This window comes from Orbicella faveolata, unplaced genomic scaffold (genome assembly GCF_042242905.1).
Source record: "Orbicella faveolata isolate gen_17 unplaced genomic scaffold, um_ofav_v1 contig_24, whole genome shotgun sequence".
NCBI classification, from domain to species: domain Eukaryota; kingdom Metazoa; phylum Cnidaria; class Anthozoa; order Scleractinia; family Merulinidae; genus Orbicella; species Orbicella faveolata.
Genome location: NW_028301552.1, coordinates 22,790,171 through 22,808,464, shown reverse-complemented (window position 1 = coordinate 22,808,464; position 18,294 = coordinate 22,790,171). Strand labels below are relative to the sequence as shown.

Here is an 18,294-nt window from a genome sequence, read left to right as displayed (position 1 = left end):
TTATGTCGTCCATAATGACTTTGAGCCCCTGGATCCCCTCGAACACTTGCTCCATTCTCCGTTGGTACACTTCTGGAGCAGACTTGATGCCCATTGGCATCCTCAGGTAACGATACCTGCCGAACGGGGTATTAAATGTCAACAGTCTGCTGCTCTCCTCATCCAGCTGAATCTGATAGAAAGCCTTCTCGGTATCCGGGGTTGAAAAGAGTGTGGCTCCTGCGCAACTGGAAGTGATATCCTCAACTAATGGCAGTGGATAGCACGATTAAGATCCCTTGGATCTAGGCAAACCCGAATGGTTTATCAACACACACAAGACTGCTAACCCAATCTGCTGGCTCGTTTAGAGGCACTTTCTCAATGATGCCAACATTTTCCATGCGTTCTAGTTCTTTCTTCAATGGGTCACGTTTAGAGTGAGGAATTCTTCTGGGTGGATGGACGACAGGTTGGACGGAGGGGTCAATGCTGATGTGATACTTTCCGGGTAGGCATCCCAGCCCTTGGAATACTTCTAGGAATTCATCCAGGATACCTTTGCTTCTTATAGTGCTTATGCGTTGTACTAAGCCCAGCTGTTCGCAGGATTCCCGGCCCAGGAGTGGGGTATAGCTACCATCCACAACTTGAAATAAAACTTGATGTTTGTGCCCCCGCACCCAACATGTTAACTCACATCTTCCTACTGGTTTTATGCAGGTCTTCGAATAACTTTCTAGTCTTGTTAATGATGGCAGCATTGGCATAGTTGTGATTTTGTCATACACAGTTTTTGGCAAAACATTACACTGGGCACCAGTGTCGAGCTTAAAGACTTCTTTAACATTGCCAAAATCTACTGTTTCCACCCAGTCTTGGTCCCCCGAGTTAACGGCACCGATAAACATGCTCTCAGTGTCAGAGTCATAATCATCAATTGTGTTTATCTGTTTCTTATGTCCTCCTGGTATTCTACACATCTTTGCAAAATGATTCAACCTCTTGCACTTGTGGCATTGTTGGCCAGCAGCAAGGCTTAAACCTTTCCCATGCAAAATGCCACAGTTCCTACACGCGAGGCCACCTTGATGCTTAGGAACTGAACCATCCACTGCATCCACTCTTTCGACGTTGCTGCCGTCATCCTTTAAGCTCTTCATGTGTTGTTTACTTGTTTCGGCAATGCGAGCTGCTGTTAATGTTTTCTCCAGGTTCTGTTCTCGTTCCATAAGTCTCTCCTTCGTACTTTGATCCTTGAGGCCAAGAATAAAAATAGACGTTATCCAAGATTCTTCCTTGTCGCCGAGATCACAATTCTCAGCCAGTGTTTTCAGAGCGCTGCAAAACTCATCGACTGTCTCGCCCCCTTGCTGTTTGCGGCCGCTGAAAAAATGACGATTAAAATGCCTCGATGTCAACGGCGCACAGTGAGCCATCAATTTCTCCTCCACTACCGCAATTTTGTCGCGATCACCTTCGTTCTCCCAAACAAAATTTGAGTAAATCTCCACGCATTCTTTTCCAAGCACACGGAGCAACGTGGCGACTTGAATTTTCTCATGCTTTTTATCGAGACCACTTGCCACTTTGTACAGTTCCCATGACATCTTCCATCGCCGCCATGCCTCGGCTTTGTTCGCCGCTGCACTCAGTGTGAGTGCTTCAGGCGGTTTCAGGTGCTCCATCCGGCTTCTGACACCATGAAGTGTAGAAAACAAGATACCCAAGATGGCGGATGTACAGAACACGTTTTATTGATGCGAGCATGGGCCCGTAAGAACCGCTGACCAGTACACTTCTTTCACATATCGCTCTTTTAATAACCGCGGAAACTCAGTGTTACAAAGCAAAGAGATTTCAAACAAGCCAAGTTGATTATACATGGAATGATAGTTAAAAAGTAGACTGGTAGACTGCACAAGATTGTCTGGGTAGTGTAGTCGGGCAAAGGTCTCTTTAAAGCCTTCACATTCCTCATGAAAAAACTCCCAAGTAGATGAGAGCTTAAACGCACGATAAAGCATGGTGTTCAACAGTGGCTGTTGTGCAGTCTACCATCCGTCAATTCATTAATTCAAAAGGGTCTGAAGATTCACGTACCTAAGTATATGAGAAGACAGAAGCTCCAGTTAGAATCGTGCTGCCTGTTAAAGACCAGAAATCTGCCAAAGCAGTGCGCAGGCAGCTTAGCGACCTCATTCGAAAGATCAATGCAGAAATTAGCCCAGTGTACACAAGTCGAAGGATCAAGGACGATATCAAAGTGAGGGAAGACAAGCCGCCCCTAGTGAATAAGCAATGCGTAGTGTATTGCTTTAAGCGTGACCTGTGTGGTGCAGGTTTTGTCGACCTACACCAACGAATTGAAGACCACAAAGACTACAAAGGATCGGCAGTTGGAAACCACCTAAGAGAGCAACGTGATAAGAAGCCGGATGACATCGAGCAAGGTTTTAAAATTTTAAGAAAGTGTCAGAACAAACTTTACTGTCTTATTTTCGAATTGTTTTTTTACTAACACTGAACAAACAGTGTAATTCAATTCGCATTGAATTCCTTGTTTAGATCAATGCTTTTAGTTTAGTGCCCTGTAAAAAGACGCCTGTAAATTAAGAGAACGCGTGGGGCAAGCAAAAATGTCAATCAAACTTATGTGAATACACAGAGAAAAGCGAAAATTGCCTAAGGTCTTTTACTAACTGAAAGAGTTCTCAAATCTGATTGGTTGAGAACGGCACAATTTTCGATTAATTTAAGGGCAAATTCGCGCAAATTTAAATTGAGTCTAATGCAATGTAACGGTCAACTGACTCAGCAGTCTACTGTCACTCTGATGGAAATATCTGCGTCGAAGGAGGAAAAAAATTGTCGCATTCCAGAAGTGAATTCTGTGGCAATATAGGAACTAGGCAAAAAGGAACTCAAAAAGCCCTTGGAGAACCAAATAGCAGCAAATGCTTTCTAAGTGCCAAAAACTAGATTAATGTATTCAAGAACCGCGAATACATCGGGCAACATATTAAGAATGATTTTCTCAGAATGTCGAGAATTCAAAGACAATCATGAAAAAAAAAAAAAATCGATTTTTCTTTTATTTCGCCGAAAAATACCTTTGTACAGCCGCCATTTGTGTTTCTTGGAGAGGAAAAAATAAAGGCTAACTTTGACTAGTATAAATGGCCTCTTGTATATACATTTGCTCGAATATTCACATTTTAGGAAAAATTGGTTATTGTTTTTTCCACCAGGAAAGTTATGAACTATTGCGGCATGTAAGCGAGTTCAATTTTATGCAGATCACGAGGTTATTCGTCCGAAGTTAATGGTTTAAAACAGGAAAGAAGGACTCACCGTTGCTTACGTTCCTTCTTGCCGCTATATTCCCAGTGTTTGAGTTGTTCTATAAAATATATGCCTGGAATATATCCAGTACATGCTGATAAGCCCGATCGCAAGCATAAGCATAAGCACAAGCATGAGAAACTTATGCTCTTGTGGGGACAGCCGCGACATAAGCATAAGCAAACGTTCTTCTTCTTATGGTTATGCTTCTGTTCAGTGAGGACATCGTTGACATAAGCATAAAGTGCTCGCTGATTGGCTGATAGTCTTCCGCTTATGCTTTTTAATGTGCTTATGCTTATGCTTATACTTATGCCATCATGTGCCCCTACTGGACACAATAACGACATAAGCATAAGCATAAGCATAAAAGAATCCACCTGGACTTACTTGTAAAGGCCGCGACCAATTGCACTTACTATGAGCTCAATAGTTAAAATTTCAAGATCTTTGTGAAAATTAAACAGGTCCTATTAGCGTTGTAACGGATGAACTCTGTACTGCTGAAACCGAGGATAATGTTGGATTTCAGTATTATCAAGTGTATCAGAAAACGAATGAGAGGACAACTTCAACAAGTAAATAATAAATGTCTGAAATTTTTGGACGCCTTCAACGACACGGGCAAATAACTTCCTCAAGAGATGGGATTGTAAGGTTTTACAGTAATTAAATGAGAAGAAATGTCTCGAAATATGGAATCGTATTTGGAAAGAAAATCTTAGGCCTATAAATATAACAGAAATGCACTTGATTTCTCGTATTTTTCAGATTTGAAAAATAAAAGGATGAAACAAATGATATTAAGCCTTTATTTACACAGAGTAAGTTACAATTAATAGAAAAAATTTCCACGGCACGAAGAGTGTGACTGGTAGCATGTAGCTTGAGTTACTTAAATGAATAATAAACAGGTATCTTCGGCGGTCCAGCTTTTCTTGCAACTAATTGGTTTCTTGTTGTTGTTATTCTTTGCGCACATTTAGAGGTGTGCGACAAAACACTGTGAATCAAGTCGACATCAGGGATAGCCCGCGTAGCAGGCGTTTCCTTTTTCCATTTTCCAAGCGGGGAGATCGAGCAAGCGAGCGAGCAAACGAGCGAGCCTCAGGCGGGCAAAAAATGGGGAGAAGTTTAGCCTGCGGAGGCAGACGTATTTCTGGTTGTCGCTTGTCTCCGGCGAAAATAACGTCTGTAGCGAAGTGGGGAAGGGATGAGAAAAAAAAAGGGAGGGGGAAAGCAGGGCGTGGGGGGTGGGGAGGAAAGCATTCATTTTTTGCCCCACCCCCTCTCCCTGCTCCTTATTCTTTCGCTGCATCAAAGGCTAAATCAAAGAGAATCCTCAATCCCGCATCCAGTGTTGAAAATAGGGTCTCATGCATCTACGAACGATATAAAACAGCCACATCTGTGTGCCATTCAGTGTCGCATTGCAAATATAAACGTTGTCGGCCGTTTATCGCTGCTTTACTGGGTATCGTTTACAGAACGACTCAACGGGAGAATGAAAAGTTAAAACCGTGTAATAAGTTTCTAGATGTTTTTTTTGTAGCTTTTTAAGCAAGCATATTTTTATACAGCTGCCATTTGTGTCTGTTGGCGAGAACAAATAAAGGCTAACTTTGACTAGTATAAATGGCCTCTGGTATATACCATTTGGTCAAATTATCTACATTTTAGAAAACCTTGGTTATAGTATTTTTATTTTCCACCAGGAAAGTTATAGCTCTGGAAATTAAAATGCTCCGTGTCAGTAAAATAAACTGTTGCGGCATGTAAGCGAGTTCAATTTTGTGCAAATCACAGGTTATTCTTTGGAAATTAACAGTTAAAACTGGAAAGAACGACTCATAGTTACTTACGTTCCTTTTGCTGCTTTACAAAATGATTTTAAAGTATAAGAATCAAATAATATTTGCGCCAAGTTTCGTTTTCGAAGAATCGTTTTTACCTCCCCGCTGGGGTTTGCGTAAAGAGGCATGAAATTTTGAACATTTTAAGCCTCGAAAACTGCCTCCTTTAAAATTTCGCCCGTAAAACAAATCATTGGAACAAATCGTTGGAACATCTCTTGTTCCTTGAATAAGTTCACCCAAAGGCATGTTTCGGCGAAATACAGAGAAAAAAAGATTTTTTCTGCCTGTCTGGATTCTCGACATTCTGAGAAAATGACTTTTTCAAAAAGCCTTGAACACAGAAGCTAAATGAAGTCTTACAGACTGAAGCCGCAATGAAAAAAGTTTGAAATATCAGCTAGGTAGGGTGATGCGAGTCGTTCATTGATAGCTAAATGTCGCAGTTAAGCATAAAATGAAAGAACTATCCGTACTCCACTCAACCAATCGTATATTTCGACTCAGAGAAAAAACTTCAAAATCTGTGTAACTGTTCAGATTTGTGCTGCTTAGGATACGTTACCAACTATTCTTGTATAGCTCTCTGTACTCATGATTCGGGTAGTTCACATTAAAATGATGTCTTCGATGAAAAGTTTATTGTAATAAAATTTGTCATACAAAACATCATTAAAGCTATCAATAAAAGCTTTGTTTAAGGTCTAAAATACATTTGAACTGCGTTTCGATATAAACGTACTGATCAAAGACTTTTCTATAGTGGTAAAGGCAGCAATAACAAAATGTCTCCATAACTACTATGCAAAGTTTATTATATCATTGAGGTAATAGCCACTACTAGTTTACTGGTGCGGTTACAAAATATAATGACGTCACATTATTATTGTACTACTGAATCTTGAAAAACAATCAGACGATAAGTTGTTAGTTTTCTCAGGTTCTTCTGCAACTGAGAGACTTTTATATGTTTCATTCTTGTAAATAATCAAAGGAACATAGTTTTAAGGATGCCATAAGTCCGTAGAAAACTCTCGGTTAGTAATCCCTTGCCTTCAGTACTTGAAGAGCAAATTCGTTGTCATCCGGGTTTGCAGAACAGTTACGGCCATTATTGGGAGGGCGGACGGCGTGATAACGCGTCCAGTCCCCATTACAAAGACGAATAGGCAAGACGTCCAGCTTGTAATGCATCGAGGCATTCCGATCCGGGGACACAACGAACGGTGCGCCTGCCCCAGTCCCCCGGGTGATCAGTTGGAACTTGGAGTCATAGCAACAAACTTGGGCGCTGAGGCTGGTACGTGGAAGAGATCGAATGCAGAACTCTGCTGTACGTCTGAGGAGGCCTTTTTTATCCACCTTCATTCCTCTCCACTGAAAGGACTTGTTCAATGCCGGGTCGTAAATTGTGTTGTTGTAGATGAAATGCGCTGGTTGAAGCTGACAAGAACAGCTGGGTAATTTCTGAAACCAGCGGCTGGCTTTCAGGAGCTGATTTAAAGCACAGTTCTGCCATACAGTGCAAGGATCCTGTTCATCTGATGGGTCCGTTGGGTGTCCTGAAGCCGATGAAAACAACAAAATCAGAAACAAACCAAAAAACATCAAAATGCTACGTGTCTCAGTACATCATAATTTTTCAATAAAAAGTCTGACATCTCAACACGATACAAGTAAGTTGAAACACTATGGAAGAAAAGGAGAAGTTTAGCCTGGCAGTCCTTGAGTTGGGTTTTAACAGGACTAGTTATCTTTTTAGTACCTCTCTTCACCCGTGAGTATGCGATTGTTGACAAAACCTGAGAAAATGTGGGAGCTGCATATAGACTAGCAACACATCTATCGGAGCGGCAGGTAGGTTGATTAGACCGTGTTCAAATCAATAGGGTGCTTTCCTCTGCTATGATACCCAAGATTTTCTGGTTTGGCTGGGCATAGTGGTTCCCCTTTCGTTTGGGGGATCAAAGTCACAACTGAGCCTTCACTTTACAAAATAATAAAACAAGGCTAGCAGGTTGAGTTTACATGGTTTTACAGCGTGTTCCAAATCAGTTCTCAGAGCAGCAAAACACATTATGAAAATAATAATGTTACGTGTGGTGCAAATGTTATGGATTGGCGTAGCTTCCCCTTTGGTGGCGTGAGCAACTATTCCAATGATAGTGGACATAACGGTGAAAGGCTTTTGTCGATCCTGGTTACCATGAAATACTGAAAAGACAATTACCTTTTGTATATCACGCTTAATTATGACTACGTTGACCCAAAAAAGTGATGAAATCCAGCTACTTTCGTCCTTTACACGTTCGTATTGTGATCGACCTTACTTAGCTCTTAGGCGAAACGTGTTTAAATAAAGTGTTGATTTATTGATTGACTGGTTGATTGATAGAGATTACTGTCATTAGAACGTTGAGACTGTGCTATAAGCGAAACATTCGCACCTCAAGAGCAACCATTACTCTGGTGAATAACGCGCAATATTTTAAAATACCTGTCACGCTCTGATTTGGTTGCATCGACAGCGTCATCACCGAGCTTACGGGAGTGAATGTTGGAGTAGGACTGGAATTTAAACTGCTAATTTTTGCTATCTTTACTTGTGAATCATCGGGAACTTTGTCAGCTCTTGCATAACGAAGCTTTGGAGTAAAGATCAACCGAGGGAACCAGCTGTCCACCGATGGGGTTGGAGTAATCTGCGCATATTCTTCAGTTGAGAAGTCAACATGTTCATCTGTCCTCGCGTTGAAGGGAAATGTGGGAGATGGACGTGGCAAATGGATTCCAGCAGATGGAGAATTGTGCTGATGTTGATGGTGGTGTTCTTCATGATGTTTCGTTGGGCTCTGATTTCTGTTATGCCCTTGCTTTTCTTTGTGACGCATTAGGGGAAGTAAAATGAATTTTTTGAGCTCATTTCCACGTTTCTTTATTTCTTCAGCCATAGCGAGGGCTGAAGCATTAGAGTCACGGACTTGCCTCAAGAGCTCGCCGTTGAAAGCGGCAGGATTTATAACGTCATCGCTTTCCTGATAGTGCAAGTAAACAATATTAGTATGAAGGGCAATTTCCACAGCTAACTTGTTGTTAAACGTTAAATTGCCAGATACAAAAATTAACGTTAAAAATTCAAACATCCGCTTACGTTGTTCCGTAACAGAGGCAGCTCACCTAGTAGATAAACATCTTTTAAAAGAGTTTATCACCTCGGTTTAATTAGCAATTTCAGCGATTTCTAAACATCTGCCCGACAGAACAGACCAAACGAAAAAACATTTTTGTGACCTAGACAATTAGCTGTGTTGTTTTAAATTTACTACCAACAGCTGATGAAGACCTACCTATATAAACAAGTACAAAGTCTGACCCTTTTTATCTCCTTACCGAAGAAACGCCGGACTGTCGTGAGACAACTAATCATAATCTTACAACAGAGCGTGAATGTGGATAAAAGTAACTGGCGAGAAACCAAGGTATGTCGCAGCAAAGAAAAAAGACACTAAATTGCACCGTCACTAGCAACTGACACGCCCAAACGAATTCCTTCTGGACAGGGTGGTGTAAATTTGGCGTCCTTATACCCGGGTAGTAAAAAATGATTTCGGTTTGGATTGTAAGGACCGCAGGCGCATGGTATGGTTAAATAAAGTGTGTATGTCAGGGTATTCCAAGAAAAAAGAAAGGGAAAATGAAGACCCTCAACAAATACTTCTTGACAACCGCTACTTAAGGTCATTCCGCTGAAATAGAACCTGCATATATAGTCACGATGTGCTTATTTATAGCCACGTTAACAGCACACAAAGATTTATTCTTTAATCCTCCCTTAATCAGCGTTTTTTGACCAACCACTCTTAGGTTGCGTGAAGATTCAATTAGCATTTGATGAGACTATTTTCAGGAAATTACATTACATATAGTTATGAACATGCTGTTAGTTTTCTAAGGACACAGACCGAAAGATTCCTTCACAATATCGGTGGAGAATGAAGTGTTTTTTCTTTTAATTAAGCTAGTGATATCAACGGAAGCTACGGTCCTCATATAAATTAAGCCCTTGAAAGTGGATTGTACTCAGTAAAATTTGTCAACATAAACTTGATTTTATTGCACATAGCTTTCTAATAAATTTTTATGGTTCAATGTGATTTCTGTACCAAAGTTGTTTTATAATCACAGTAATAGCTTCGTCTAAGGAAATTAAGTACGAAAACCAGATTTTGAAGGGAAAACGCGATTAAACGTTCGACTTAATTTCGCCAAGGACTTTACAGGTCAACCATCACTTGTTTTAAATTGAAATGCTTTTAGTAAATGAGTTATGTTTTTTTTTTACTAATCCTCTTAAAAGCTACAGATCACGGAAAGGAACCGGCCAACCAGCCTTCACGAAATTCTTTCGGACAAAAAAGTGTTTCCTACGAAGTTCGTTTGTTACTTTTCAGACGGAGACAAATGTTTCAAATGTTGCTTTTATAGCGTTGCTGCAAACATTAGCTTAACTGTGCCATGCGAGAAAAAAAATCAGTGGGAACCTGTTTTACGAAACAAAACTACTGCTATGTTACATAGAACCAATGTTACACACGAAACAATTAACTACACTTACCACCTCGTCTACCGTTTGTCTTTCTAATGCCACTAGACCTGTTTGAATCGCAATCAGCGAAAACACCACCACGCCGCAAAAGTTTAAACTTTTGTTCGCCATCAGTTCACGCCTTTAATCCAAAACCTGCCTCGGGCAAAATAGCAAATCAATAAACTTTGTTGTCCAATCAACAAAGAAAAGAAAGCAATTGGTCTAAGGTATACCTTGGTAGCAGTGGGATCAGTTTTATGAAATTTAGTTAACAAATGATTCTGAAAGATCAAGTGAATCCCACGGCCTCAACGGGGTTGTGCTTGACAGTGGCCCTGCGCTGGGCTTTTGTACTCTCTCGCCGCTCTATTATGACTCGCAGCTGATGAAAATCTGTCATCTTCTCTCTTAATTCCCGCCAAAGGAAACAAAAAAGGGTAAATGAATGTCAGTCGGCGTCAACGTAAAGCGTAAAAAACGAAAAGATCATTTCAGTGTTATTTCCTGACACCACACGCGAATACAGGCCCGAGAGTAGAAACCAGACACAGTGATTTAAAAATAATCTTTTCCAAGTATTAAAAATAACTCCAAAGCAGAAACATAAACCAAAAAATACTAAGCCTGTTTCTTTCAAGTGCGGAAGCTCTAACAGTTTTAACACTGAACTAATAAGATACATGTAATTTTCTATGTTTGATTTTCACTGGCTCTCTCAATTCGCCACCGATACTTCAGATTATCACTCCAATGTTTGCGCAGCATTCCTTGGGGAAAGTTTGGGATGTTTTCAGCGTTTGTTTTGACGATGTTTGATTTCAAGTGAACCACAAGAGGCCCAATTATGTGCATGCTACAAATAGCTACAAAAACAAGAAAGTTTTTCCACTGAATCAGCTCTATGACTATACAATCAAGACATAAAAGCAAAGTGGTGGATTTCTCGTTTCTCAAGCAGTAGATTACATTGCCATGCGCTCACTCTCTCACTCATTCATCCTCGTTGTCCCGACTGGGACATAAGGCCATACACATTGCCATGCAAATACGTGCAAAAGGAACTTGCGAGCGAGCTAATGTTTTGGTGCCATTACTGATATTCTCTTTCAGAGTTTACAGGACTCAGCGGAAAAAATTTTAACGAGATTTTAGACCGCGCGAAAAGACGTATTCCAGAGAATATGGGACTACCAAACTTTAACAGCTCTTAGTCAGAAAAATACCACGGAACAAATGCATGTACTTCTTGAAGTGCAGGAAGTGTAGAAAACAAGATACCCAAGATGGCCGATGCACAGAACACGTTTTTTATTGATACGAGCATGCGCCCGTAAGAACTGCTGACCAGAACATCCCAGTTTTTTTACAAAAGTAACAATGGAACAGTTAGCACAAAATCGGAAACTTCATGGCAAAACAAAGGAACTTAACAACAACCTAAAAGTGGCAATGTCAACAAACAAAGTTAATAAAAGTCTTTCAAGAGTTTACTCTGTCTCTAGTACTTGATATAGTTCTTAAATCTCTCCGGCTCTCGGATTGTTCTTCCAGATCGGGTAGAAGTCGTCACAGGCATTTCTACTGGCTGTGTGTCGGGGTTATCATGGGTGGTGGCAACAGGCACAGTATCTGACTCTATTTCCATTGGAACATCATCAGTTGTGACGTCTGGTGTTTGGGACTCTTCAGTCTTAAACAGATGCTGACGATTCCTCCGGTACACGCTTTTCTCTGTCTCCACCTGATAAGACCTCGGTGATGGAAGAATTTGTGTGACTCTGGCCGGTTTCCACCTGCTGCCTTCCTTCAGTTTCACGACCTCGCCTTCCTTCAGCGGCGGCAATTCCTTTGCTGTACGGTCATGATGCACTTTCTGCTTTCTTTGCCTTTCCTTTAGTTTGGGGTGTACCTCCTCAGGCTCATACAGCTGGGATTTAAGCATCTCCTCAGTTACAGGGATGAAGGTTCTCAGACGTTTACCCATGAGCATCTGACCCGGCGACAAGTTAACTCCATCCAATGGAGTATTTCTGTATGAAAGGAGGGCTTTGTACGGGTCATCAGATTTCTCCAGCATTTCTTTCAGGTTTTTGACCGATCTTTTTGATTGGTCATTAGACTGTGGGTATCCGGGGCTCGATGTGACATGATTAAAACACCAATCTTGCGAAAACGGCTTAAACTGCTCAGAACTGTAACATGGACCATTGTCGGACATTAGGACTGATGGAACACCGTACCTGGCAAACTGGGACTTTAAGGCTCTGATGACTGCAGTACTGGTCATTGAGTTAAGCAGTGTCAGCTCTGGCCACTTGGAGTAATAATCAATTGTTACGAGGTAGTTCCGACCATTCTTGTGCAAGAGGTCCGTGCCAACCTTGGCCCAAGGCAGTGGTGGGATCTCGTGGGACTTTAGTGGTTCAGACTGCTGACATGGTCGATTCTCTAGGCACAATGGGCACATCTTGACCTTCTCAGTTATTTCTGCAGCCATGCCAGGCAAGAACAGGACATCCCGTGCTTTCATTAGCGTTTTGTTGATGTCCAGGTGTCCTTCGTGTAATCTGTCAAGCATCTTGTCTCGTAGAGGCTTAGGTACAAAAATCTTCTGACCTTTCAAGACCAACCCATGGCCAACAGTCAACTCATCTCCGTAATTCCAAAACTCCTGTAGCTTAGCGGGTACCTGACTTCTCGTCTCGGGCCAAGCAGACAAAATCACCTTTTGCAGGGCAGGAAGGATCTCATCTTGTTTAGGTTCTTCTGCAAACCTGACCAACTGCATGTCTGAGATCATGTGTTCCACTAAGTTTATATCTAGCTGTTCAGCATTTGTCAGCTGCTCCTCCAAATGAACTCGAGACAGAGCATCCGCTAAATGGAGACTTGTACCCTGCTTATAGACCAGGTTGATTTCTGGATAGCGTTGGAGTTGAACCAACATCCTTTGCAGGCGCAATGGTAATGCGTGAAGGGGCTTTTTAATGATTGACTCCAAAGGCTTGTGATCTGTTTCAATAGTTAGGTCACGACCCACAATATACTACTCGAATTTTGCACACCCGAACACCACAGCCAAAAGTTCCTTTTCGATTTGGGAGTAATTCTGCTGGGTGGGCGTCAGTGCCTTTGAAGCATAAGCTATGGGTTGCCCCTCTTGAATCAATGCTGCACCCAAACCTGTTGAGCTGGCATCTACTTGGAGTGTTAACCCTTTCTTTGCATCATAGTACCCCAACACTGGTGAAAGAGCAAGGGCTTCTTTAACTTTCTTGAAACCTGTCTCATGCTGTTCCTCCCAGTGCCACTCTACATCTTGATGTAGCAGTTGTCTCAGTGGTGAAGTAAGGTGAGACGTGTTTGGAATAAACTTGCTCACATAGTTGACCATGCCCAACAGTCTCTGAACACCAGCTTTGTTAGTGGGCCTTGGCATGTCAACTACTGCCCTGACTTTCTCGGGATCAGTTTTTAAGCCGTCCCTTGTGAAAACATGACCATGAAACTGCACTTTTTCCTTCTCGATATGGCACTTGGACTTCTTCAATCTCAGATTGTTGTCTCGGGCTCGCTCCAAAACATCCCTCAATCGGATATCATGCTCCTCCTGGTTAGATCCATATGTGATTATGTCGTCCATAATGACTTTGAGCCCCTGGATCCCCTCGAACACTTGCTCCATTCTCCGTTGGTACACTTCTGGAGCAGACTTGATGCCCATTGGCATCCTCAGGTAACGATACCTGCCGAACGGGGTATTAAATGTCAACAGTCTGCTGCTCTCCTCATCCAGCTGAATCTGATAGAAAGCCTTCTCGTTAACCGGGGTTGAAAAGAGTGTGGCTCCTGCGCAACTGGAAGTGATATCCTCAACTAATGGCGGTGGATAGCACGATTAAGATCCCTTGGATCTAGGCAAACCCGAATGGTTTATCAACACACACAAGACTGCTAACCCAATCTGCTGGCTCGTTTAGAGGCACTTTCTCAATGATGCCAACATTTTCCATGCGTTCTAGTTCTTTCTTCAATGGGTCACGTTTAGAGTGAGGAATTCTTCTGGGTGGATGGACGACAGGTTGGACGGAGGGGTCAATGCTGATGTGATACTTTCCGGGTAGGCATCCCAGCCCTTGGAATACTTCTAGGAATTCATCCAGGATACCTTTGCTTCTTATAGTGCTTATGCGTTGTACTAAGCCCAGCTGTTCGCAGGATTCCCGGCCCAGGAGTGGGGTATAGCTACCATCCACAACTTGAAATAAAACTTGATGTTTGTGCCCCCGCACCCAACATGTTAACTCACATCTTCCTACTGGTTTTATGCAGGTCTTCGAATAACTTTCTAGTCTTGTTAATGATGGCAGCATTGGCATAGTTGTGATTTTGTCATACACAGTTTTTGGCAAAACATTACACTGGGCACCAGTGTCGAGCTTAAAGACTTCTTTAACATTGCCAAAATCTACTGTTTCCACCCAGTCTTGGTCCCCCGAGTTAACGGCACCGATAAACATGCTCTCAGTGTCAGAGTCATAATCATCAATTGTGTTTATCTGTTTCTTATGTCCTCCTGGTATTCTACACATCTTTGCAAAATGATTCAACCTCTTGCACTTGTGGCATTGTTGGCCAGCAGCAAGGCTTAAACCTTTCCCATGCAAAATGCCACAGTTCCTACACGCGAGGCCACCTTGATGCTTAGGAACTGAACCATCCACTGCATCCACTCTTTCGACGTTGCTGCCGTCATCCTTTAAGCTCTTCGTGTGTTGTTTACTTGTTTCGGCAATGCGAGCTGCTGTTAATGTTTTCTCCAGGTTCTGTTCTCGTTCCATAAGTCTCTCCTTCGTACTTTGATCCTTGAGGCCAAGAATAAAAATAGACGTTATCCAAGATTCTTCCTTGTCGCCGAGATCACAATTCTCAGCCAGTGTTTTCAGAGCGCTGCAAAACTCATCGACTGTCTCGCCCCCTTGCTGTTTGCGGCCGCTGAAAAAATGACGATTAAAATGCCTCGATGTCAACGGCGCACAGTGAGCCATCAATTTCTCCTCCACTACCGCAATTTTGTCGCGATCACCTTCGTTCTCCCAAACAAAATTTGAGTAAATCTCCACGCATTCTTTTCCAAGCACACGGAGCAACGTGGCGACTTGAATTTTCTCATGCTTTTTATCGAGACCACTTGCCACTTTGTACAGTTCCCATGACATCTTCCATCGCCGCCATGCCTCGGCTTTGTTCGCCGCTGCACTCAGTGTGAGTGCTTCAGGCGGTTTCAGGTGCTCCATCCGGCTTCTGACACCATGAAGTGTAGAAAACAAGATACCCAAGATGGCGGATGTACAGAACACGTTTTATTGATGCGAGCATGGGCCCGTAAGAACCGCTGACCAGTACACTTCTTTCACATATCGCTCTTTTAATAACCGCGGAAACTCAGTGTTACAAAGCAAAGAGATTTCAAACAAGCCAAGTTGATTATACATGGAATGATAGTTAAAAAGTAGACTGGTAGACTGCACAAGATTGTCTGGGTAGTGTAGTCGGGCAAAGGTCTCTTTAAAGCCTTCACATTCCTCATGAAAAAACTCCCAAGTAGATGAGAGCTTAAACGCACGATAAAGCATGGTGTTCAACAGTGGCTGTTGTGCAGTCTACCATCCGTCAATTCATTAATTCAAAAGGGTCTGAAGATTCACGTACCTAAGTATATGAGAAGACAGAAGCTCCAGTTAGAATCGTGCTGCCTGTTAAAGACCAGAAATCTGCCAAAGCAGTGCGCAGGCAGCTTAGCGACCTCATTCGAAAGATCAATGCAGAAATTAGCCCAGTGTACGCAAGTCGAAGGATCAAGGACGATATCAAAGTGAGGGAAGACAAGCCGCCCCTAGTGAATAAGCAATGCGTAGTGTATTGCTTTAAGCGTGACCTGTGTGGTGCAGGTTTTGTCGACCTACACCAACGAATTGAAGACCACAAAGACTACAAAGGATCGGCAGTTGGAAACCACCTAAGAGAGCAACGTGATAAGAAGCCGGATGACATCGAGCAAGGTTTTAAAATTTTAAGAAAGTGTCAGAACAAACTTTACTGTCTTATTTTCGAATTGTTTTTTTACTAACACTGAACAAACAGTGTAATTCAATTCGCATTGAATTCCTTGTTTAGATCAATGCTTTTAGTTTAGTGCCCTGTAAAAAGACGCCTGTAAATTAAGAGAACGCGTGGGGCAAGCAAAAATGTCAATCAAACTTATGTGAATACACAGAGAAAAGCGAAAATTGCCTAAGGTCTTTTACTAACTGAAAGAGTTCTCAAATCTGATTGGTTGAGAACGGCACAATTTTCGATTAATTTAAGGGCAAATTCGCGCAAATTTAAATTGAGTCTAATGCAATGTAACGGTCAACTGACTCAGCAGTCTACTGTCACTCTGATGGAAATATCTGCGTCGAAGGAGGAAAAAAATTGTCGCATTCCAGAAGTGAATTCTGTGGCAATATAGGAACTAGGCAAAAAGGAACTCAAAAAGCCCTTGGAGAACCAAATAGCAGCAAATGCTTTCTAAGTGCCAAAAACTAGATTAATGTATTCAAGAACCGCGAATACATCGGGCAACATATTAAGAATGATTTTCTCAGAATGTCGAGAATTCAAAGACAATCATGAAAAAAAAAAAAATCGATTTTTCTTTTATTTCGCCGAAAAATACCTTTGTACAGCCGCCATTTGTGTTTCTTGGAGAGGAAAAAATAAAGGCTAACTTTGACTAGTATAAATGGCCTCTTGTATATACCATTTGCTCGAATATTCACATTTTAGGAAAAATTGGTTATTGTCTTTTCCACCAGGAGAGTTATGAACTATTGCGGCATGTAAGCGAGTTCAATTTTATGCAGATCACGAGGTTATTCGTCCGAAGTTAATGGTTTAAAACAGGAAAGAAGGACTCACCGTTGCTTACGTTCCTTCTTGCTGCTATATTCCCAGTGTTTGAGTTGTTCTATAAAATATATGCCTGGAATATATCCAGTACATGCTGATAAGCCCGATCGCAAGCATAAGCATAAGCACAAGCATAAGAAACTTATGCTCTTGTGGGGACGGCCGCGACATAAGCATAAGCAAACGTTCTTCTTCTTATGGTTATGCTTCTGTTCAGTGAGGACATCGTTGACATAAACATAAAGTGCTCGCTGATTGGCTGATAGTCTTCCGCTTATGCTTTTTAATGTGCTTATGCTTATGCTTATACTTATGCCAACATGTGCCCCTACTGGACACAATAACGACATAAGCATAAGCATAAGCATAAAAGAATGCACCTGGACTTACTTGAAAAGGCCGCGACCAATTGCACTTACTATGAGCTCAATAGTTAAAGTTTCAAGATCTTTGTGAAAATTAAACAGGTCCTATTAGCGTTGTAACGGATGAACTCTGTACTGCTGAAACCGAGGATAATGTTGGATTTCAGTATTATCAAGTGTATCACAAAACGAATGAGAGGACAACTTCAACAAGTAAATAATAAATGTCTGAAACTTTTGGACGCCTTCAACGACACAGGCAAATAACTTCCTCAAGAGATGGGATTGTAAGGTTTTACAGTAATTAAATGAGAAGAAATGTCTCGAAATATGGAATCGTATTTGGAAAGAAAATCTTAGGCCTATAAATATAACAGAAATGCACTTGATTTCTCGTATTTTTCAGATTTGAAAAATAAAAGGATGAAACAAATGATATTAAGCCTTTATTTACACAGAGTAAGTTACAATTAATAGAAAAAATTTCCACGGCACGAAGAGTGTGACTGGTAGCATGTAGCTTGAGTTACTTAAATGAATAATAAACAGGTATCTTCGGCGGTCCAGCTTTTCTTGCAACTAATTGGTTTCTTGTTGTTGTTATTCTTTGCGCACATTTAGAGGTGTGTGACAAAACACTGTGAATCAAGTCGACATCAGAGATAGCCCGCGTAGCAGGCGTTTCCTTTTTCCATTTTCCAAGCGGGGAGATCGAGCAAGCGAGCGAGCAAACGAGCGAGCCTCAGGTGGGCAAAAAATGGGGAGAAGTTTAGCCTGCGGAGGCAGACGCATTTCGGGTTGTCGCTTGTCTCCGGCGAAAATAACGTCTGTAGCGAAGTGGGGAAGGGATGAGCAAAAAAAAAAGGGGGGGGGGGAAGCAGGGCGTGGGGGGTGGGGAGGAAAGCATTCATTTTTTGCCCCACCCGCTCTCCCTGCTCCTTATTCTTTCGCTGCATCAAAGGCTAAATCAAAGAGAATCCTCAATCCCGCATCCAGTGTTGAAAATAGGGTCTCATGCATCTACGAACGATATAAAACAGCCACATCTGTGTGCCATTCAGTGTCGCATTGCAAATATAAACGTTGTCGGCCGTTTATCGCTGCTTTACTGGGTATCGTTTACAGAACGACTCAACGGGAGAATGAAAAGTTAAAACCGTGTAATAAGTTTCTAGATGTTTTTTTTGTAGCTTTTTAAGCAAGCATATTT

General features: G+C 41.8%; 1 protein-coding gene across 2 annotated transcripts; it reads right to left on the bottom strand.

The window, feature by feature from the left end:
• Nucleotides 1-5,788: 5,788 nt before the first annotated feature.
• On the bottom strand, nucleotides 5,789-10,297 carry LOC149110919 (uncharacterized). 2 transcript variants are annotated; one of them, XM_089292607.1, is made up of 4 exons: nucleotides 9,999-10,297; nucleotides 9,793-9,918; nucleotides 7,675-8,212; nucleotides 5,789-6,739 (listed from the first exon to the last, which is right to left on the bottom strand). In XM_089292607.1, the coding sequence occupies exons 2-4, from the start codon at nucleotides 9,892-9,894 to the stop codon at nucleotides 6,216-6,218; spliced, it is 1,164 nt and encodes a 387-aa protein (XP_089148733.1). In that variant the 5' UTR covers nucleotides 9,895-9,918; nucleotides 9,999-10,297; the 3' UTR covers nucleotides 5,789-6,215. The 2 variants fall into 2 exon arrangements, with proteins under 2 accessions (XP_089148733.1, XP_089148732.1); XM_089292606.1 differs by lacking the exons at nucleotides 9,793-9,918; nucleotides 9,999-10,297 and having other exon boundaries at nucleotides 7,675-8,320.
• Nucleotides 10,298-18,294: the final 7,997 nt, after the last annotated feature.